Raw genomic sequence first — 22,874 nt, 5'->3', positions numbered from 1 at the left:
TGGAAGACAGGTACGTACATTTAACATGTTTTACCCTTTTTAAATAAAATTTATTATTATTATTATTATTATTATTATTATTATTATTAATGCAGTACTTTCCTCAATAAACACTTGGTCAAAAAGGATGTCCCACTTTTAATTTCATGTGTTTTTACAAACTTCTTTATTTTAGATACCATCTCTAACGTGACTTATGTTACAGAAAAAGCTAAAACACCAATGAAGATATTCGTATTTTATACCATTTATTTAAATTCAAAGTATGCACACCCTCAAATTTCGGAAATCTGACGTTTCACAGTGATTTTCACATGGGTAAAAATGACCATAACATTAAAAAGACTCCACCAAATGTCACAAAATTCAAACACAATTAGCGTCAGCATGTGCTTGTTAAAGGCCACCTGCGCGATGGCGTGTGTGTCGGCAACCTGGGGGGGTTGCAGGTGAACAACCACAATCTCCATAGATTTTTTAAGAAAAGATTTTCATATTTATATCTTTATAAAGTATTAACATTTATCTTTCTTCCTGCCCATTAGAAGTCTCTTACATTATCTTCGTTCAGCGCGCAACCTGATAAATACGTCTGATAAATACGGCTAGAATTTCGAAGAGAGGTCACGATGGCGAGGCCTGCGTTGCTATGGACACGTCGTTGGAGAATAAAACCATGTTGCTCTGTGCGCAGCTGTGTCTTAGGTCTTTTAATGGTCGATATTCTTCTGGAAAAGTGAGATATTCTATGTAGACGAAGAGACAGCCTTAACGTCTAACAGTACATTTGAAACTTAGGATAATTGATGTTGGAAAGAAACAACATGTCATGTATGATAAAAGACTAGCTATTTAAATTTCCAACTGAGTTATTGCCTTGTCCTTTTTCATCAATAATTGTAAAATTTAGTAATATCTTCAATTTGAAAAAAGGTAAACAGCTATAATAACAACTACGATGTGTATAAATATGTATACTTCTTCTTTTTGTCATCATCATCATCATCATCATTTCATATTTATTGCACACCCCAATGCAAAATAATAGATTCTATTCAGTCGAGAGAACTCACACATGGAACTCTGCAAATCTTTCTTCAAGGAAATAAAGAACGACAAGGACAAGCAAAGTTACCTCTTATGCTCCATGCTCCAAAACTTACATAAAGCTAGGACATAACAGTCTAATTTCAATGTACCAAAAATCAGGACAGAACGTTTCAAAAACACCTTTATCCGTTTTCTTTATCTAATTTTTAGAGGTCTGTGTTTTACTTTGGAACTCATTTTGATTTTATTGTATACCCTTCATTTATCTGTAAAGTTTTAACCTTTTGTTTGCTATGTTTTTATAAACTTATTATTATTATTATTTCATTATTTTTTTCTAATTTTATTATTTGTTGATGTAATTGTGCGAAATGAGTGATGCTAGTTTCATTAGACCTTGATTTTTCATTTTGCGAGTAACAATGAAAAACAAATCAAGTTGTGAACCTCATACCTACTGCATTATCTTTATGACACGGAATGGTAACTAAGGTTGATAACGTAAAAGCACGCGTGATTGTTATTATAAAAAGAAATGTTGCTATAACAACGTCATACTTGAAGTTTCATATTAATATTTTGTTTAGCAGAAATCATTCAGTCGTAAGGTCATAGCTGTGGTGTAACAACTGTTACGGTATAACATACCAGAATTGTAGAAATTGTTGAAGTTTTCCATGTTGTCCCACTGATGGACCACTACAAACCGCGGGACCCATTGGTCACCACGAGAGTTGACCGGGGTAGGAGTGACCACCACGGTGGGAGTGCAGCCCACGTCCTCTAGACTCGGCTGCAGCGTCTCCATATACTGATGAAATTTTGCTGCGTCATGAATCTCTAGGTCGATGAAAAGGAACATCTTTTTCTCTGTAAAATGTTGAAACGGCCAATATGTAGTTTCTGTTTACAATCACAAGGAAAATATGTCAATACGCTCTTGAACAATTTTGTGTGATTTTTTAGTTCAGCAATGAAGACAATCTTTACATGTTGTAAAAGTTGTAAATACCGGCTCTTACGAAAATAACTGTCCACGGAACAACTACATAGGCCTACTTAGGCTTACTTAAGAGAACAAAAAGACATTCTATTACCACTGAAAATAGGTCACAGCAACCAAGCACCATTGCATAAATAGTGGCACAAACCTGAGGGCGGTTCCTTTGCAATCGGCAGTACTACTATTTCTGCACCTTCCAGCCAGTCAGGACTCTGCGCGATCGGGTCATTTATCAGCCATTTCTGGGCACGTGCGACGTCCGGAAACCATAGCACGGCTATCACCATGTCACGTTTCCACTTGCCTTCAATTTCATGGAGCTGAAATGAAGAGATTCCTCCTTCCCTGTTATAAATGTCAGAATTTATCTTTTTTCTTCTTGACCTAGGGACTTAAATTTTACGGTGGACAATTAAAGCAAGTGAAAGAAAGTATTGAGAACCTGAAATATGTGGCGGTCCGGATCACAGCAGTGAATAACAGCTTGAAATCAATGTTGATGTTTTTTAATTTTGGTAACAATTTATGAAACATATAGATCATTCACTGAGGTGCAAATCAACATGACAACTGATAGAATCCAAAACGATGATTTTAAAGGTCCGTCTTCTTTTTTTTTTTTCATTTCTATAAAGCATATTATGCGATACTGCGACTGTAAGAACTGCTGATTTTGAGAGTGCTTTGTTATACCTCTCGTGATATACACGTGATTTCACCACCGCATTTCTGGAACATCAGCTTTCCCTCCTCGAGATCCTTTATAAAGTAATCCACGAGGGATGCTTTGTAGGAGATAAACATATATACTCCCCACGGTGTCTGGCCAATTTGGTTCTAAAGAAAGAAAAAAATACACGTAAAATATTCTCATTTTGCATTAAGGAAGGAAGCAAATCAATATTGTAAAACCATACAGCAAGCCTGCGTTCAAAGGGAACGTCTATGCATACGCTGTACGAGTATATAGCCGTATATTAAGTATTTGGATTCTACTGTAAGATTGCACAGGGGAATAATTTCTTCTGTTGTGAAATATGGCATCAAGGCATCTAGCAATTTTTTAACAACAATGAATATTAGATAATAAAACCCATATGCCTCTGTAGCATGTAACATGCCTCATAGTTAACCCAGAAATGACTGGGCGTTTCTAGTACACATCACTCTGAAAAATGATTGGATATACTAAAAAATCTCAGTCAAGATAACGACCTGCTTTGCGATTAGATCGACATTCATCTGCACTCTAATTTGAGCTTTCAGTGCGTTTTCAGCTGTCCTTTGGTAAGGCAGTTTAACAAGTAATCACTACTGACAGACCAATGTCAACTTGAAGTGATACAACATGACATGAAGGCAGCACGATTGTGTAGAGGTTGCACAATATCTGTTGCGTTGTAAATATTATGATATACCGGTAAGTCTTCAGCTTTTATTCACATTGTCGGAGACATCAAATAATTCACAGGCAATTTCCGTAATAACTTTTTACTGTAGGCTTAACTCCTCATAATACGTTAGGTAAAGTGTAAAGAGGCAGAGTAGGCTTGTTTACTATTCTGATTAAGAAGCTATTGATTAGGAAGTTCATGAAGCCATTGTCTTGGTTAGATACTATAGGGTGTAATATTCAACATATCATCAGAATGTACCTGAGCAAGCAACGAGTGAACATTAAATGATTGAAACTGGTTATCGTTGTCAGTGTTGGATTTCCTCATAGCGATTTACACGTAACTATTTTGACCACGAACCTGGTATGTAATATTAACGCGTTATCCGAACTAAAAGTTTCCAACGGTGTCCGTATAACGAGCCCATTTCTAAATTACATTCATATCTAAAATTTGCGCGGTTCCGGACAACATGTCAGTGAGGGTAAAGAGATTATCAAGGGATCTGTTGATTACTGGTTGATAAAGATGTGAAGCGGGGTCCACTCGTTTTTAATTTAGTCAGCTGTCTAAGCTCATTCCATGTAAATCGAAAGTGTTCGATTTTGTTATTTTATCCTCGTTCTCTTTATGGATCTGTCTCTGCAGTGACGGCTGCTAGGATGGTTTTGATGTGCGACCTTTTGCTGGTAAACCGTTCTGCTTGAATGTATATCCGCCCTACACAAATATCCCATCACGCATTGACAGAATTCGAAAGTATCGTCAATAAGATTGCTAATCATCGTGAAATTTCACCAAGAGGCCTCGCTGCCTGTGTGCATAATCGCATGATTTACCTGATACAATATACTTGGCAACACTTCTCAGTGCACTGGAACTTCAGGGAATTTCCAATAGGAATCACGATGAATATTCGAGTAATTTAAAACAGAAATTTAAAATTCGACGTACATTCGTTTAAACACACGTAGGTTTTGTCAGCATACAGCAATTAACTCTAGGAACCATTAAACGAGATAGTGTTTAGATTAGCTCAGGTGTCCGGGAGCGAGAACATCTTGTACTAAGTCTTCCTCTCCTCAATGGCTCTCTGACTCAGTGGGATATATGTTATAAAACGCACGTTTCATGTTTGCAAATATAGGAGGTCAATTAATGGCGCGAAATATCCCATGACGCTGTGATGAAGTTCAAAACGTTCTTACTGGTTGCTGCCTATTTCACTTTATCCATATGTAACCCGGCTGGTTACTTAATCCTGAGCGGGTAGCAAACTTGAAAACACCGAAGACATCAATGGTAGCTCATGAAGATCTTTATTTGCTGACGGGCTACAATCTGGCACGCAGGCAGGGACAGTCACGACGATCTCCCGGGGTCTCTTTCCCACTAACTGAGAAGCCCTCATTTTATAGGGAATCGCTCTAAGTCCTGCGTGTCCAATCACTATCACTAAATGTGTGTAATTTATAGGAATAATAAGGGAACTAAAGGTAACATACGTGATTAATAGGAAGTATCAGAAAACTAAATACAGGGACTATATTACATTTCATAGTAGCCCTGAACACGGATATGTTCTCCGGGTAGGAAGGTTACATAACGCTCGGACCTGGGAATGGCCTCAACTGAAATTTCCCCAGGTGTAGTGACTGTTTTTGGTGGAAGAGATCAAAAGAGCGAAATGACTATAATGAGGCCAAAGTATTTCTACAATTTTAGAGTCGGCACCGGGTTTCCATTTTCTGTCATCTGAAAGGGGTGTATCTTCAATTACTTAAATAAATTACTCTACTGAGATATTTGTTTCTAATTTTGGTTTCTCTTCCGTGATTGAAAATGTGATTTAAAGGCAGAGACAAATTGTATAACACTACCGTGTTATATGACCTTCCGTCCGCGAGAAGTTTGGCCTCCGGCCAAAACAAAAACACTAGAAAACACTTAAAAACTATAAGTAAAGAAACACAACAAAAGTGGTTAAGTTGATAACAGTTGGAGATTCCTGGCGTGGACAAATGACCATCAAATAAAGAATCACGTTCAGGAGTGCGGCATCATAAAAGATAGTAATGGAAAATAGACGTGATTAAAAATAAGGACATCTCATATACATATTTATAGCTAAGTAAAGTCCATTAAACCAGTATACATTAATATGCATTAATAAAGAGTGACACAATAAACACTAGAAATAAACATCAAGTAAGTTCATAACGAAAAATGCATTTAACCGGTAAAATACTATATCCAAAGAGTTAAGGAATAGGCATGAAATAAGGTTGTTATATGTCGCAGAATAAACTTTGCCCCTACAATAAATATGTCTTTGATATAGTACTAAATCATTAAATTATTAAATTATTAATCATTAAAAAGCACGAAAAACGTGAAGACTGAAGGCAAGAAGTTACCTAAACAAGAATATCAAGTGCTTCAATCCGCAATTTATATAGGAAATAGTTATACCCAATGACTTTAAAAGGGACAAAGAAAGTTGGGAGACTCTTTACGGTAAAATCAGGCATGGTTAATTCATACGTATGAGACCAAAATTCAGCGGAAGGCAATATCTTCCCTATAGGTGTAAATACATATGGTACCGTAATTAACGCGGTGGATAACTTTATCTTCATGGTATAACGCTTTCGTAACGGGTATCATCATCATCAACAAGCTGACTATGCAAATCTTCGGCAGTAACTTAAACCTAGACAGAGGTTTCGATGGTACATACTGTGAGGTGACTCTCATGCGTGCATCAGTTTCATCTTTTGAAGAGATAAGTGCGTGTTAGTAGAAAGTAGAGTAGCCGGCTCAGATGAAACGGATGACGCTAGGAATCCCTCATGTGGGCCCACTAGTATGTAAATCATCTAATTTCGAATTTGGTACTGATAATTACTATGAACATGTGTGCGTGTCACCGAACGCACGGAGAATCTCGAGCGCCCGAACTGTTATCTTCATGTCGCAAATACGTGTTTAAGGTGCATGAGCGCGAAACTGTAACATTAATCTTTGAAGTACTTGTCTAATCAAACTTTATCGCAATTTTCATAAGAATACATAGCATGTGGAATAGATGCTAAAGGGACGGCAATTGTTTCTTAATCACTGCTATAATAAGTTCGTGACGTACCGCTGATTACCGTATGACCAGGAAAATCAGTAGGGGTAGAATAAACCATGATATAACAGGTTTAAAATATCACATTGAAATAGCTGGGACCGTTAAACTCGAAATAGGTCTACGTAGAATAATAACCATGCCTAATGAAGGGACTTATCTTTTGCGACTTTTCCCACTGAGGGTTTTATGGATATGGAATTCTCTGATCAAGGAAGGCGCAACGTTAAAGTGGGGCTCCCAAGTTGGGGTATATCCTTTCCACTTCACTAAGTAATGTTTGACGCCGCGTATGTTTTTACACTTCAGTAGCTTTTCAACATCGAACCATTCATCGGGCACTGGGGGTGGCTCATCAGCCGGTGGTGCCGGGGCAGGGTCAGCCTGATTGGGAATGGGTAACGGCTGCTGTGGTCTCAAGGGGCGATCTTGTGGATCTTTGTACAATTTCAACCGATTGGCATGAATGGGTGACGGGTGCGCTTTGTTATTTTTGCAGTCACGCAACAAAAATGTATAACTAGACACTCTGTCTGTTATGTAGTAAGGTCCAACAAATTTTGAAGTCAATTTGGGGCTCTTTCCCGGTTTGACACGTGACCACTTCAACAATACTCTGTCACCTATATGGAAAGGGGGCGGATTTGCTGTGCGGTCAAAATTACGCGTGTATTTTCCTTGTGCGCGTAATCTATTGTCGTGGGCTATCTTTCGTGCTGTTTCCAAATTTCTTTGAATATTGTCAATGTAATCTTCTACGGAGGAAGGCAAGTGATCCGGGGGTTTCAGAATGGACTCAAGGGGGGTGTTCATTTCTCTCCCAAACATTAAATGAAAAGGGGAAAACTCGGTCGATTCTGTAGCTGGCGTTGCTCTGAGAGCCATCATAACTCCTGGAAGAATGGAAGGCCAGTTATCCTGGGCTTCATTGCAATAAATTCTAAGGGATTGCGCAATGGATTGATTGTTTCTTTCAACGACTGCGTTTGAGGCCGGGTGATAGGCTGAGGTTAGTGAACGTTTGACATGAAACAGGTCACTCAATGTCTGGATCAACAGGGACGTAAAATTCCGACCTCTATCGGACACAATCACTCGGGGCGCTCCAAAACGACAAAAGATTTCAGAGTACAAAACGTGAGCTATTTCCTCAGCAGTTTGAGTTCTGAGAGGGAACGCTTCTGGCCAAGCTGAGAAAGAACAGACCACTAAAAGAATATACTTGTAACCTTCTGTCGATTTAGGTAAGGGACCCAGTATGTCCATATGTAGTCTGTCCCACACACCTACAATGGGAAGGGGTTGTAACGGAGCAGGCCGTTGACCGTGATGACGTTTCGCCTTTTGACAGGGTTCACATGTTTTGACATATTGCATAATTTCAGAGTACATGCGAGGCCAGTAGAATCTGTGCCTGATCAACTCATAACTCCTATCAAAGGCAAAATGAGCACCTGCTGCTAAGCTATCATGATATGCGTGTAAAACATCATCCCTGTAAGGTGTAGGCACCGCTAATTGGCGTATAATTTTCTTGTCTGCCAAACTAGCGTTCTTTGATCGAGGTTGATAAATATGGAACAGGAGATCACCATCCATTATGTACTGGTCAGACTCATAGACCGTTTTCCTCGCCAATTTGGGATCGCTAGGTAGCGTGTCTGTCTCAAGGTAACTGATTATGTGTTGAAAATCAGCGCATTGTCTTTGAGCAAGGGCTAATTGAGATAAACTATCTTTGTCTGAGTGACTAATAGCGGAGAAAACATCAGGTTGTGTTTCACTAATGATCTCAGTAAGGATATGAACAGTAGATGACGGAATTGGAGGTTGCTCAACTATGGTGCGCACGGGCGCCTCGTTTTCATCTTTGGCTTTCCCTAGCAACGGGGAATCATCATCGGTGACTTTGGGGACTGGGGCATCATAATCTCGGCGGGACAAAGCGTCAGCGGGATTTTTGTCACCAGGGCGATGATGAATTGTGTAATCATACTCTTGTAAAGCTAAGGCCCATCTAATCAAACGAGGGGTAGTATGCTTAACTTGTTTCAGCCATTTCAAAGCCTGATGATCTGTGTAAATGACGAATGGCTGATTCAGTAGATACGTTTGATACGTTCTCACTCCTTCAAGCACAGCTAAGCATTCAAGTTGCGTAATTGGGTACAGTTTCTCAGCTGGAGTTAATGAGCGGCCACCATAGCATATGACCGTTTCCCTTCCTGAATCATCTAATTGCCCTAATATGTAACCAAGAGCGTGACCTGACGCATCAGTCGTTAGGATGAAAGGTTTGGACATGTCGGGGAACTTCAGAATAGGCGGGTTAATAAGCCTATGCTTGAGTGTGGTGAATGCTGTTTCACACTCCTCTGACCATTGAAATTTCACATCTTTTTGCAACAATGCATTGAGAGGTTTTGCAATAGTGCTGAAGCCTTTGATAAATCGTCTGTACCAATTACAGAGACCAAGAAAACTACGCACTTGCTTGACATTTTTGGGTTGTGGGAAAGTTTTCACAGCTTCCGTTTTGGAGGGGTCAACTTCAATTCCTTGTTTTGAAACGTAATGACCGAGATAAAGTACTTTAGGCATGGCAAATGTGCATTTGGATGGTTTTAATTTGAGATTCGCCTGACGAAGAATATGGAAGACTTCTTGGAGGTGCAAAAGGTGTTCCTCGAATGTTTTTGAGTATGACAGGATGTCATCGATGTAAATGATGACTGATTTCCAATTTAGGTGCCGAAATAAGTTGCTCAAAAGGTACTGATACGAAGAAGGAGCATTTTTCAAACCAAACGCCATACGTTTGAACTGATATTGACCACTATGCGTAACAAAAGCTGATTTTTCCTTTGAATCGTCAGACAAACCTACCGTCCAAAAAGCTGTATTGATGTCCATAAGGGAAAAGTAGGTAGCTTTGGAGTCGGCAACAGAGTCAAAAATGTCCTCTAAACGAGGGAGGGGGAAGCTGATTGTTTTGGTAACGGCATTCAATTTCCGATAATCAATAGCAAATCGAAAATCACCCTGTTTCTTTTTCACTAGGACCACGGGGCTACTCCAAGGTGAAGTAGATGGTTCTATGATATCGTGCCGTAGCATCTTATCTATCTGACGATCAATCTCTGCTTTGGCTTGAGGACTGGCCCTATAAAATCGTTGCGCAATCGGAGGATGCCCATCTGTTTCAATAGTATGTTTGTAGAGGGGAACGTGACCAATTTCAGATAAATCTGAGGCAAAAATGTCTTTGTTGCTACCAATAAGACATAACAGTTGATTCTGCTGATTTTGAGAAAGATGAGTGAGATCAAAGGGAATGCCGAGAGAGAGAGCCGCTTGCTTGTTTTGAGGGGAAGCAGGAGGGATTGGAGGGGCGGGGCTGGAAGTGAAATCAATTTGATTTACCATAGATGAATCAATACGGGACGCTTTGGCCAAAATAGTATTGCGACGTATTGTGATAGCATTAGGAGTCACATTTGCCATACGGTAAAAGCAATATCGCGTTGACAAAGCATTCACTGAAGATGCGCCTAATAACGTAGAAACAATGTTGGTCGGTTCCAATAAAACAAGAGTTGACACTTGGGATTTTAGGTGAACGCGAGAGACATGCACACGTACTAATTGTTCCGTGTGGGGCGCAATGGTGACAGTGGATGTATTGCGTGCGAGGCCCAATTGGTCAGAAACGGTAAAGGGGACTGTAATGTCGGGGTTACGCAAGATCAATTCCTGGGTGGACAAATTGAGAGTGGCTCCATGATTATGGAGGAAATCAAGGCCCAAAATAGCAGGACGAGTGAGTTTTGGTATAACTTGAAAATTGTGAGTAAATTTTGCTTTGCCAATGTAAAATTGGACACGTAACACACCTAAAATATTTTGGGATACACCACCTACGCCTATAATCGTTTTCAAATGAGAAGGCGGAGCTAACTGAGATAGTGAAATACCCATTTTATGCAAAACGTCTTTTGATATACATGAAACAGAAGCACCTGTATCTACCAATGTGTCTATTCTACAGTTTTGTGCCGAAATAAAAATAGAATTTTGTTTAACAGAATTTGACAGTGTACCGACAGCCTTTTCGTTTTTTCGTGCTTTTAACCGTCATTGGCGCCTACCAGAACGGCAGACCCTAGCTAAATGACCAATTCTACCGCAATTTCTACACGTTAAATGAGAAGCGGGGCAAAATTTACGTAAATGCGACATACCACAGCCGTTACAGCTTGGTGTCTCTTGATTCATGGCAAATTGTCTGTTTCCTCTGCGATTCAGCTGTCTGGCTCCAGCACGTCCCTGGAATCGAGGGGGTGGAGGTCCATTGTGAGAGCGGCGTGGTTGCTGGAATTGCCCGTGTGGAATGTACTCAGGGTACGCATTCTGAAAATGAGTAGAGGGGGGTTGGCGCTGAAAATTGGGGTTCTGGGGATATGTCGCCGTAGGCTGCACAGGATTTACTGTGGCCGGTGTCGGGGGAGAAGTTGACAGTTGTGAAATCTTTTCCTTGATTTCGGACAATTGCGTGCTTAGGGCCGTTAACGTGGCAGATGGCGACGATGAAGGTTGAATGGCTGTTTCCGCCTGGCGTGCGCGTGCGATGAGTTCTTCGAAGGTATGGGGCTCATGTTGCGCTACAAACGGTCGTACTTCAGGTAGCAGACCGTGTAAAATGGCTTGAATTGCTTGTTCTTCTGGCAGTTGAACTCTAGCCGCCTCTCGTCGCATTTCTGCAATATAGTCCTGGACTGGTTGGGACGGAGATTGAGTTTTGTGGAAAAGATTGGACACTGCCACCCATTTTGCGCTTTCAGTTGGCCGAAAGCGACGGGTGAAGGCCAATTCAATTGTTGTCATGTCACGGCGGTGCTCTTCTGGTAATGTATCATACCAATCAAGGGCGGCCCCACGCAACAGTAGAGGGAAGGCCGAACGTTGTTGTTCGTCTGACAACCCTCTGTATGCTGCGTAATTTTTAAAATGGGCTAGCCAACGATTGTAATCTTCGTGCGTTGAACCTGTGAATTTCTCAGGCATCAAGTGCGAATCGGCCGTCATATTATCAGCGTGGGCAGGCGGTGGGGGACGTGGGGGGAATTGGTGAATTTCTGGCAGAATCTGCGGGCGTGGAGCTCTCAGTGTCGGAAACGCTGCTCTCTAAAGGCTGAATAACAGTGGGGTCGGTGATATCGTTGAGTTGCGATAATGCTGGTGAAGCGGAGCGGGAAGAAGTCGGTGAGGTGTGTGCCGACGGAGGAGACGTTGGCTCTTTAACGGGAATCGACGTACGTGACTCACCTGCCTTTTTGTGCCTGGTATTTGCTAACGGCGTCGACCAATAGTTTTCTGGCCTGGAAAACATGCGGGGACGTTGCTGTTGGCTCAGCTGCGGGAGAAGGAATCAACCGTGTTCTCCACCACCTTGTAACCCGGCTGGTTACTTAATCCTGAGCGGGTAGCAAACTTGAAAACACCGAAGACATCAATGGTAGCTCATGAAGATCTTTATTTGCTGACGGGCTACAATCTGGCACGCAGGCAGGGACAGTCACGACGATCTCCCGGGGTCTCTTTCCCACTAACTGAGAAGCCCTCATTTTATAGGGAATCGCTCTAAGTCCTGCGTGTCCAATCACTATCACTAAATGTGTGTAATTTATAGGAATAATAAGGGAACTAAAGGTAACATACGTGATTAATAGGAAGTATCAGAAAACTAAATACAGGGACTATATTACATTTCATAGTAGCCCTGAACACGGATATGTTCTCCGGGTAGGAAGGTTACATAACGCTCGGACCTGGGAATGGCCTCAACTGAAATTTCCCCAGGTGTAGTGACTGTTTTTGGTGGAAGAGATCAAAAGAGCGAAATGACTATAATGAGGCCAAAGTATTTCTACAATTTTAGAGTCGGCACCGGGTTTCCATTTTCTGTCATCTGAAAGGGGTGTATCTTCAATTACTTAAATAAATTACTCTACTGAGATATTTGTTTCTAATTTTGGTTTCTCTTCCGTGATTGAAAATGTGATTTAAAGGCAGAGACAAATTGTATAACACTACCGTGTTATACATACATCCCAAAACTCTACCCGAAAGCGTTGTGTAAATGACGTAAACATATTAATTAATCATTTCCAGCCATTATCCACGATTTCGATTTTTCAAACCCCAATTCAATGACTTCAAAGTTGTAAACACTACATTTCATATAATAACAACGCCTTGCAGTTTGTATTGTATAGAGTTTTTTGGCCAGTGTCCGATAAGATATTCCATTTCAAAGTATATAATGTAAACATTATAAAATGTCATTTAATGCACGACCTAGTAAGATAAGCAAAGGAGATGTATTAGTAAAACAATCATGTACGTTAACAACATACCAATCTGAAATCAGATAAGCAATTTAGACAACCACTGATATATTCAAGCGACCCGGGAAATGTTTCAGGGGTGAACAAACAATATAAGCCTTATTCGTCTGTCCTAATTTATGGACCTTTATGTCTGAGTATGTCCATGTACGCAGTGGAAGGACAGGGGAGAGGGCGGAAGTGTGAAGTTTGGCAAAGATGAGATCTAGCCTTAACATAATGTTTTTTTATTTTTTAGTTTGATGAGTTTCCATTATTTTCTCACGACCAGTAAAATATGCACTTGCTTTCCGCGCAAAACGAATATGTTGCGCAAAACGAATATGTTAATATTAATGCTACAGTCTGTTTCTATATTCTATTGCTATAATTCCCTAGGTAAGGATCGAATCCCGACACTGATTTGTGGTACTACTCCCCGTCTTGGGGAGATTGTTATTTGCTGTTTTGACCCACGACACGAGAGCGTGGGACTCCATACAAGGACTGCAAGGACTATACACACAGAGCGGACGATGTCAGCAAGGTGAAACAGCAGCATCTAACACTTAAATAGCATAATTTTACCATCCGTTTTACCCCAGTAATCATCGCGAGAAACTTCATGTATGTAGTTAAATAACCAAAGCCTACTGTTAGGTTAAAAAATCAATAGTTACGATAAAAGGAAGCACTAAGCTTTTACATGGTTGATATACATTCAAGAGCGGAAATGACCGTACTAAATAGTAATGTACCGTGTGTGTGTGTGTGTGTGTGTGTGTGTGTGTGTGGAAAACTAGCTACCACCACTTACCGCTGCCATTATCTAACAGTATACGTGATGGATCAGTTGAACCTTATAACTAGTTCGATGTACGTGGATCAAATATGCGGTTATCTCTATCGTACCATGTTCTTGTATCTCTCAATACATAGACCGCCTCTACTCGACCTCCAGGCAGATGCAATAGAACTTATATAGGCACTATCTTCACAGCACGTCACACGAATGGGAAATCGATTACAGAGCCCCACAAAAGCAATTTATTCTGATCATCATAGCACTCACAGACCCAGTTCTAGGAGCATTAATTCGTTACCACTCTACTGTAATACTCTGTGGTTTATGAAATTACTGAAGCTGCTTCAGCATGTCACAACCGTATTTCTCCACTCACCAAGTACTGATTCATGTACAGCAATATTGGAAGTGACTCCTCCGTCTTAATCTAGTTAGTTCTTTTTTTAAATACGAAATAAAAATTCATTTATTTATTCATTTTATTTCTTATTTATTAATTATTCCAATATTCATTATTTTTATATTTAGGTCCAAGTTTTTATAGAGTAAGCGATGACAAATTTATGGTATATACTGTATAAAAAAAACTCCTGCAGGCGTCATTGTTTACATTTAAGCAAATGTTTTTGTTTTGCTTTGTCACCGCATAGGTAACGTTCTTGCGATATTCTGAAACACTTCTGAAAATAGCTATTGTCGGTTATATTAACTCAGGGACGAAAATCAAAGGTCAAGTTGGATAATATCTTTTCAGAATATGATAACCGATGTCTTTTTTAAAACCTTTTAATGTTGTTTTATGAATGAATGAACACATTGACCAGCCCATTTATATATCAAAATTATTTATTGTCATATCAAAGTAGAGCATGAAAGGAAGAGCATGAGCCAGAAAATACATTGTATGAGTGCACATTCAACAAACTATTGTGAACACATGCATGCATTAATTGTCAACCTTGACATTACAACCATAATATAAGATTACATCAAATGTTTATAACATCTTTCTACATGGACAATAACAGACAAACAACAATAAGAGTTTTATTTGGAGGGATAAACTCATCTACTGGTCTTGAAATTGATTTCATGATATACACACATTATTTCATTAGGGCTTTACGGTTGGTACTCAGAATGAATCTATAATTAAGTTACAATTTCAACCTTTGAATCAAAAGCGAAAAAACGTATACCATATTTTGTGTAAAACGCAATGTTGTAATATCTTTACAATGCTGTCATTTCAATCAGATGCGTTGGAAGTCTAGTGCAGTGGCTGAGTTGAGGAACGACACGACGGAGATGTGAGAGAGATTCGAAAGTGAAGCGGTAAACGAGATGAAACCATATGTTGTCACAATCTTGCACTGAGTGCAGTGGGGGTACAATACTACCACTCTGTTAGCCGACTATTTCACATCAGCACAAGTTGTCTCCTACATAATCAGAAATTTAGACCTAACTAGAACTGATCCGAAGTAAAGTCTAGAAAAAATATATACCGGTGGGTTTTAGGTTTCGCATTTTTTTTTCCATTTTGAAGGCCGATGGACGGATTAATCTGATAATCCAAACATCACAATTTATGAGCGATGTTTAATTCAAATAGATATTCGCTCAAAGCTGCTATTCCAGTTACGCTATTTCAGATATGCCATATTGATTTTTGAAATTTAAAGTGTATATTATTTCCCTTCGGTTGGAGCTGTCCTAAATTTGTCAACTAAGTCATTCTTATAGTCCCGTTTGCTTCCGTGTGATACTTTAGAATATGGTAAGACTCATTTCCTAAATACCAGGTATAAAAAACTACTCAATTTATCATATTGTATCTTTAAACCGGGTGTGGAATGAAAGGCACACTTCTTCAGGCTTACTTCCGAGGAGAGGTGGGCGTCCCCTCAAATACGACGAAATTGCTCTCAGAACAGCTATGGCGTTTCTCTTTCCACGGCTGGTACTCAGCTAACCGAAAAACAAATAAAACAGGGTTGTATGACATGGATCTAACAAAACGGGGTCATATGAGATAGATCTTACAAATCATTGGTTATATGACATAGATCTAGCAAATATCTAACAACAGTAAAAAAAGAAGGCAATGCGTCATATGTTGTAATATGACATAGGACAAAAGGTTTCAACATCTTCGATTATTTTGACAACGCAATTTTATCTGCTATTTTCTCCAACAATTTTCAACTAATTTCAAAATGAAGTTTTTTTAAAGAATCATTTAAAGTTAAAACATTTTTTATTAAATCAAATCTTAAAAACAGACCCCATCTTATTTTAAATGAAAATGTTATAACTTTAAAAGGTTCTTTAAAAAAAACTTCAAAAAGAATATCCAGGTGCACAATTCCATACACCTAACTGACCCGAGTGTTTGCCTTACGCGTCTATCACACAAAAATACGGAAAAGCAAAAAAGTACATTTTTTATTTGCAAACTGACCTGATTCAAACCACTGGTAAAACTGGTCCTTGCTGTTCCACTGGTTTATCACTACCAGCCCCGGATTCCACGGGCCTCGCAATTTGGCCGGCTCCGGCGACAGAGCGATAGCAGGGGTGCAGTTCGCCTTCTCCGCCCCGGGGAGAGACCCCTCCACATACTCTTTAAATGACTTGCCGTCGCGGACTTGGACGTCCATGAAGGAGAAAACATTCTTATCTGCAATGGTTAATAGGCATGGTTATAAAACACGCGGCTTATCTTATTAATTATTGATCAATAAATGAAAATGAATGTATGGATCACAAGTTCCATCTATGAAAGGTATCAGTTGATGCAAATGTAAGGTTTCTTTTTACTTATTTATATATATATAGCAACAATAAAGCACCAATACCATACCAATGACGATTTAGTCACCGACCAGAGAAAATAAATCCAGAACTAGAAAAGCAGTCAGAGAGCGCAGACCTCCGCCAAGGCAGCAAAGTCTCCATCCAATGCCGTTTCATCCCTAAATTTTCATTCTATAATGATTTAGTTTTTTATTTTTGATTATTGATCATTGATTGATTATTGATCCGGATCACCACCAAAAACTAATCATCTGTTCCTTGGACCACTTCTTACAGTTCCCGAAAATTTCATCAAGATCGGTCCATAACTTAGTTTTATGATTTTTGATTATTGATTGATTATTGATCCAGATCACCACCAAAAACTAATCATTTCTAAGTTAACCCATTTCTGACCTACCCTGAAAATTCCATCGAAATTCATCTATAACTTTTTGAGTTATGTTGATGACAAACAGACAGACAGACAGACAGACAGACAGACGGGTGAAAACATAACCTCCTTGGCGGAGGTAATAAAACAAAGTACAATAAAAAGAGAATAGACCCACCGCTGGCGGCTCTCCTGGTGGCGGGCACCATGATGATATCCACACCATTGAGCCAGTCAGGCTGCTTGATCACTTTGTCACTGGCCAGCCAGCGTTCTGCCAAGTCCTCTGCTGGGAACCACAACATGGCCGGCAGTTTCTGACCGGGCCAGAAATTCTCAACCAGCTCTACCTAAAACAGAAATGATAGCAGACTATCAAAGGTTTGGAAATGCTAAAACACTGCTCTGAAATATTCTCTCAAATCAACCTGTTACCAAAACATATATATATACATACATAATAGTATAACACTTCTATGACGGCACTCTGAAGTCAGAGATTACGGGACACAGAAAAACCATACCTCCGAAAAAGAGGTTATACTGTATTTGTCTTAGGGTTTGCCTGTTTGACTGTTCGTTACCAGCCTTATTAAAAAAATGGATGGAATTTGATGAAAAATTTCATGACAAGTCAGAAATGAGATAATTTAAAATGATCATATTTTAGAGATGATCCGAATAACCATCTGGACTCAGGGATTTTTAAAGGATTTTTCACCATTGGGAGATAGGGCGAGTTTGGTAATTTTTGCTTACTTTTTAATTATGTAGATTTTTTCATACCAATAATGAGAGTTTAGCTAATAAATTAGTTCATTTAAAATAAATAATCAATGACAAGAAAAACTGAGTGGCCTTAGCGGGAGTCTGCACTCTCTGAGTGCTTTTTGTAATTTCTGTTAAAATTCCAGTGTAGGAGTCATGAAGAGTCATAACTTAAACACAAATGCAAAGCACCAATCATTACGCGGCCAGACAGGCTCGAAACATCCACCACCGTTTTGCTGTAAATACCTCAGTAATTAATCACACAGTATTAAACAAACAATGCGAGCCGGGTTTCAGATACCAGGCCCTGGTTTCACAAAGAAAAATAAATAAATAAAATAAAATAAATAAATAAATGAAGTCAGTTCCCTGGCTTAGTTTACTAGGATTTCCTTTTGACTGCTGTAATACTGTTCCTGATAGGGAAAGATGTGTGCATGTGATCACGTAACGTTGGTAACCAAGTTCTTAGGCAGGGAAATTTACTTAAGTTTTTTTTTTCGTTTTGTATGTGTGTGTTTGAAACAGAGGCCATAGATACTAAAACATCGCATTCATTGCACTGCCAGACTGCTATTCAAACTACCAATACCGATAGATTATTCTTGATGGCAATATTTACCTCACTCGCGACACAGGTCAGTCGCCCTCCGTAGTTCTCGAGCACAGATCTGCCGGCTATGATATCGTTGAGGAACCTCTGATATAATGACGACTCATACCGTATGATGAGATAGACGCCCAACTGTGGAGCCTCGTCCTGGAATGAAACCTTTCCAGGTGAGAAAGGAGAGTTGAAGAGGATTAATCAGCACCCAAATTATCAAAAAACCATACATCATATTTTAAAGTCTCTGCACGGTCTATATACATATTAAAACCCAACCAATAATCTTGTTAAACAGATCATGCAACCTGACGTGAAACATTGTACGTGTATCTTGATCATTTGAAGGTATTATATCTAAAAAAAAAACGCTTTCTGTTAAAGAAAAACTTTCATATTTTACTGAATTGACGCAAAGAAATAACAATACTGTGCTGTGTTCAGCGGCTGCTGGTGCCTCGTTACTCACCGTACGCTGCTGCTCCGACATACTGTTGATGAGGGGACGTCGTCAATCTGGAATAGGAAACAGGTAATAAAATTAACATTCTTCTGCAACAAATTTAAGGATGAAATAAAATAAGAATATCGAAGTTGTTGGATCAGTTATCTACGATGACCAGCAAACTAGACGTCAAAGTCTTTTGGTCTCAGTTGTGCAGTGACCGTTCTGTTTGTGCAAAATTATCTCCGGGGATGATGTTTTATAAATTGCTCCGACGCTATGCTGTGATGATTTTTTTAAATCTCCCTTTTGCCACTTCAACCCCCCTCCCCCCCCCCCCCCCCCCACACACACACACACACAAACAAAACGCACATCAAAACAGTATACCTAAAAACAACAAATGCTTCAACGATCTATGAGGTTTTGAATATTATTACGGACAGGTCACTGAGATCCAATGGTCATTTGCGGCCAATAGCATTACCACTCACAGTTTAACGCATTGGCACATATCAATACATATCAATACCAATTGAATTCTTATCCCATTCTTTATCGCCTATTCGACGCACCTTCCACAGCCTTTCTATTGTTAAGATACTATATTAGAAACGCTATCTAAATAATAGGCATAATGTGAGTGCACCAACTTTGACATAATACATAGCCTATCTGCCCATCGTTTTACATGTAACTAAGTAAGGTTCAATAAGCAGGTGCAATAAAAGCATGCTGCTATTTTCTATCAACAATTTAGTTAAATCAGAGCACTGGTAATACATACAAAGAGGTATACAGGAATTTGCTGCACAGAAGCACAGTTACAGTCTTTATCGCATTTTACTTTACATCATTATGACCTTACAACAAATGTAGCTACTCCTGGACTCGATGTTTGCTTACGGCAAGTGCTATATAGTAATTCATCAGTCAGCTTACAATTCGATGTTCGGCAAACCAAGAAGTTATAAAGATCTCTTTATAACTTCCTGGGCCAACACTTGTTGGTTTTATGGCAAAACTGAAGCTATTGCGTAACTTATAGAAAACAATTAAGGCAAGAAGAGACAGTCGAAGAGAGAGAGAGATCGCACGATTGATTCCCAACTGATGATGGTTCTATGATAATCTCAGGAACCTGCTGGAAAAACGAAACCAAAGTGAGCAAAGCTTGTGTAAAGTCACCCATCGGCTTTCAGACCCTCTGGTAGGTTTGCCAGGTCTTTATATACCCAAAGAAAAATTAAAGAGAACTCTACCCGCAAACAAGGAAATATAGCGGCACATAACTTCGCACATGAGTGCTATCCCCAGCCCCGGGATATTAGAAAATTTTAAGACGGCTTTATCTTTAAAGAATGTCAGCCTTAATTAATCAATTTTTTTCAATCCTTAAGAAGTATCTTAAACGTCTAGATGAGTACCACAGGCGGTACATGTATAACACGGTAGTGTTATACAATTTGTCTCTGCCTTTAAATCACATTTTCAATCACGGAAGAGAAACCAAAATTAGAAACAAATATCTCAGTAGAGTAATTTATTTAAGTAATTGAAGATACACCCCTTCCAGATGACAGAAAATGGAAACCCGGTGCCGACTCTAAAATTGTAGAAATACTTTGGCCTCATTATAGTCATTTCGCTCTTTTGATCTCTTCCACCAAAAACAGTCACTACACCTGGGGAAATTTCAGTTGAGGCCATTCCCAGGTCCGAGCGTTATGTAACCTTCCTACCCGGAGAACATATCCGTGTTCAGGGCTACTATGAAATGTAATATAGTCCCTGTATTTAGTTTTCTGATACTTCCTATTAATCACGTATGTTACCTTTAGTTCCCTTATTATTCCTATAAATTACACACATTTAGTGATAGTGATTGGACACGCAGGACTTAGAGCGATTCCCTATAAAATGAGGGCTTCTCAGTTAGTGGGAGAGAGACCCCGGGAGATCGTCGTGACTGTCCCTGCCTGCGTGCCAGATTGTAGCCCGTCAGCAAATAAAGATCTTCATGAGATACCATTGATGTCTTCGGTGTTTTCAAGTTTGCTACCCGCTCACAATTAAGTAACCATCCGGGTTACACATGTACAAATAACCTGCTTGTCTGTGTCTCCGTCTCTTCCCCAATTATCGGTATAGGCCCTACTGGTACCTTTCTCGGCATGTATACATGCAGTACACATGTATAATACAGTAGATATGCACTAGTGTACAATGTATCAGGATGTATCAGGATTTAACCGCCTCAGCATCAAACGGATTGCCGTTATTTAGAGGCACTCATATAGAGCTTGAGCTCTTCAACAGAAGGATCGATATGCTGGCAACGTGAGAGCTAATTTATAGGCCGTGTATTTATTTGTGGCATAATTGTGTTTTGTGTACAGAAGGCATCAGCATAAGAAATTAAAAGCCCCAAAAAGACATATCCGTTTAACACGGGGGTAGAACCTGTTCAATCGTGCTAATGCTAATCTAATTGTGCATTTGATTTTTTACAAGAGATCACCCACCTTTTAGCCTACTACTACACTTGTAATTGTGATCGACTTTCCTAAGGTCACGATTCCGATGAAGTTAAGTGCGACTTGGTCTGTTACTAGGTCAAGGTCGTTTCTAAGATGTTTTCTTTATGGGCTTCCGCTATACACAGCTATAGCAATGTTATTATTGGTCATGCCCGCTAACACACTGAATTAGGCTACTCGGCTTGTGGGTGACAGGGGCGGATCCAGGATTATTTGAAGGGGTGGGGGGCGGGGTCCACGGATGCGAAGCCGCTCCCTCCCCCTTGACGTGGCCCTTCAATATATTTTGGCGAACGGCGCCATTTGATACAATTTAGAACTATATGATTAAGCCAGTCAAAATTGTAACTTCAAGACTGGACCATCGGTGTGAGTTTTTTCAAAAATCCGCCACTGGGTGATAGGCAAATTTGCACGTGTTTTTTCCGGTACATGAATTTTGTACATGGATTGTGTCCAGTGAATCACTAATTAATAGGAGCCGTTTTTTACAGTCATCATGCATGTATTTCAATGAGTTTTAAGATTCGTCAATGTCAGGGCCGTAGCCTCCGGGGGGGCAGGGGGGGCAGCTGCCCCCCCCTGGAATTTGGAATTTTACACACCACACCCACCCCCCTCGGTAGCTTCGCCCCCTCGTGTCCGCTAACTGCCCCCCCCCCCCCCCCCCCCTGGCATTTTGCTCAGGCTACGGCCCTGAATGTGAACCAGACTCCATGGCAGTACACTGGGAGTGCGAGTCACCAAAGGCATTGATTGGGCAATGAAGATTTAAAGATATAATACCTTCAAACCTTCACAATTGATGTTGGTCATTTCACAGTAGTTATTACTGGGTTCAATTAGTTTTTTTAGCTGATCTATATAACTTCCCCTTCAAGGTACCTGAATACTAAATAGATGTTCCTGCAAGTATTACAAAGTTTATAACTGTTGGGTGGCAAACGACTCACACTTTTCTTTGTACATATCATATATTCTTAAGAAAATGAAGAGATTATCTAAAAAGCTGTACAAAATATTAATGGGCAGGCTTTTTCCTAAAATCTGTTGCTTTTTAAAATAAAAGATTAAAATAAAAGATTCCTTTCCTTTTTATCGATATAAAATGATTTTTCTTTAAATATTAATTCAATAGTCCATCATCAACAGATGATTTTTTAAGCTAAATTTCATTTGCCAGACATGTAAATTTAATATGATAGACCTTGATCTATAACACCCACAATTCAATTACGTATGCTATACGACTACACTGGCAGGTCACGTGTAAATTACTTGGCCAATATAAAAACGCTCACTATGCTGTCAATAATGACAAAGGCCCAATTGGGATCTGGCCTAGTCCAGTTAGTAACGGGAGTAGATTAGGATCTGCCCTAGTCCAGTTATTAACGGGAGTAAATTGGGATCTGGTCTATGACGCTGGGGTAGTTCTAAAAGACAAGATTATCCAGAAAAATTAAATAAGATTTGTACAGCCACGACTTAAATACGACTGCACACCGCGCTGTCAGCTCATCCCGGAACATATTATATTAAGT

At 39.7% G+C, this 22,874-nt stretch overlaps 2 protein-coding genes and 1 long non-coding RNA gene across 7 annotated transcripts; 1 reads left to right on the top strand and 2 right to left on the bottom strand.

The window, feature by feature from the left end:
• Positions 1–231: 231 nt before the first annotated feature.
• On the bottom strand, positions 232–13,986 carry LOC106171381 (uncharacterized). Of its 3 annotated transcripts, none has more exons than XM_013551700.2 (5): positions 13,787–13,986; positions 2,747–2,890; positions 2,202–2,373; positions 1,699–1,920; positions 232–728 (listed from the first exon to the last, which is right to left on the bottom strand). In XM_013551700.2, exons 1-5 carry the CDS (start codon positions 13,793–13,795, stop codon positions 625–627), a joined length of 651 nt encoding a protein of 216 aa, XP_013407154.1. In that variant the 5' UTR covers positions 13,796–13,986; the 3' UTR covers positions 232–624. The 3 variants fall into 3 exon arrangements, with proteins under 3 accessions (XP_013407154.1, XP_013407155.1, XP_013407153.1); XM_013551701.3 differs by lacking the exon at positions 13,787–13,986 and adding an exon at positions 4,290–4,505; XM_013551699.3 differs by lacking the exon at positions 13,787–13,986 and adding an exon at positions 3,269–3,438.
• On the top strand, positions 3,348–14,582 carry LOC147759533 (uncharacterized). Its single transcript, XR_015331327.1, has 2 exons — positions 3,348–3,473; positions 13,369–14,582. It is a non-coding gene; the product is annotated as an uncharacterized LOC147759533 (long non-coding RNA).
• A 20-nt stretch (positions 14,583–14,602) lies between these two features.
• LOC106171378 (uncharacterized) lies at positions 14,603–21,442 on the bottom strand. Of its 3 annotated transcripts, XR_015331326.1 has the most exons (7): positions 21,316–21,442; positions 18,815–18,861; positions 18,361–18,510; positions 17,146–17,317; positions 16,239–16,457; positions 14,910–15,745; positions 14,603–14,838 (listed from the first exon to the last, which is right to left on the bottom strand). XR_015331326.1 is itself a non-coding variant. In XM_086996983.1 (6 exons), exons 2-6 carry the CDS (start codon positions 18,833–18,835, stop codon positions 15,654–15,656), a joined length of 654 nt encoding a protein of 217 aa, XP_086853109.1. In that variant the 5' UTR covers positions 18,836–18,861; positions 21,316–21,442; the 3' UTR covers positions 14,603–15,653. The 3 variants fall into 3 exon arrangements, 2 of the variants coding, with proteins under 2 accessions (XP_086853109.1, XP_086853110.1); XM_086996983.1 differs by having other exon boundaries at positions 14,603–15,745; XM_086996984.1 differs by having other exon boundaries at positions 14,603–15,745; positions 18,361–18,498; positions 21,316–21,440.
• Between the last annotated feature and the right edge of the window lie 1,432 nt (positions 21,443–22,874).

The sequence above is a fragment of the Lingula anatina genome, chromosome 10 (genome assembly GCF_051362555.1).
Source record: "Lingula anatina isolate TDL-2025a chromosome 10, LinAna3.0, whole genome shotgun sequence".
NCBI lineage: Eukaryota > Metazoa > Brachiopoda > Lingulata > Lingulida > Lingulidae > Lingula > Lingula anatina.
This window is presented reverse-complemented; position numbering and strand designations above follow the sequence as displayed.

Coding starts and splice junctions, on each gene's coding strand:
- LOC106171381 (XM_013551699.3), bottom strand. CDS start 3,295: ATGAATGTCGATCTAATCGCAAAGCAG. Junction 1,921..2,201: donor TGCAAAGGAACCGCCCTCAG/GTTTGTGCCACT, acceptor AACATTTTACAG/AGAAAAAGATGTTCCTTTTC. Junction 729..1,698: donor CAACAATTTCTACAATTCTG/GTATGTTATACC, acceptor TCACTTTTCCAG/AAGAATATCGACCATTAAAA.
- LOC106171378 (XM_086996983.1), bottom strand. CDS start 18,835: ATGTCGGAGCAGCAGCGTACG. Junction 17,318..18,360: donor TGACCTGTGTCGCGAGTGAG/GTAAATATTGCC, acceptor TTTCTGTTTTAG/GTAGAGCTGGTTGAGAATTT. Junction 16,458..17,145: donor CACCAGGAGAGCCGCCAGCG/GTGGGTCTATTC, acceptor TAACCATTGCAG/ATAAGAATGTTTTCTCCTTC.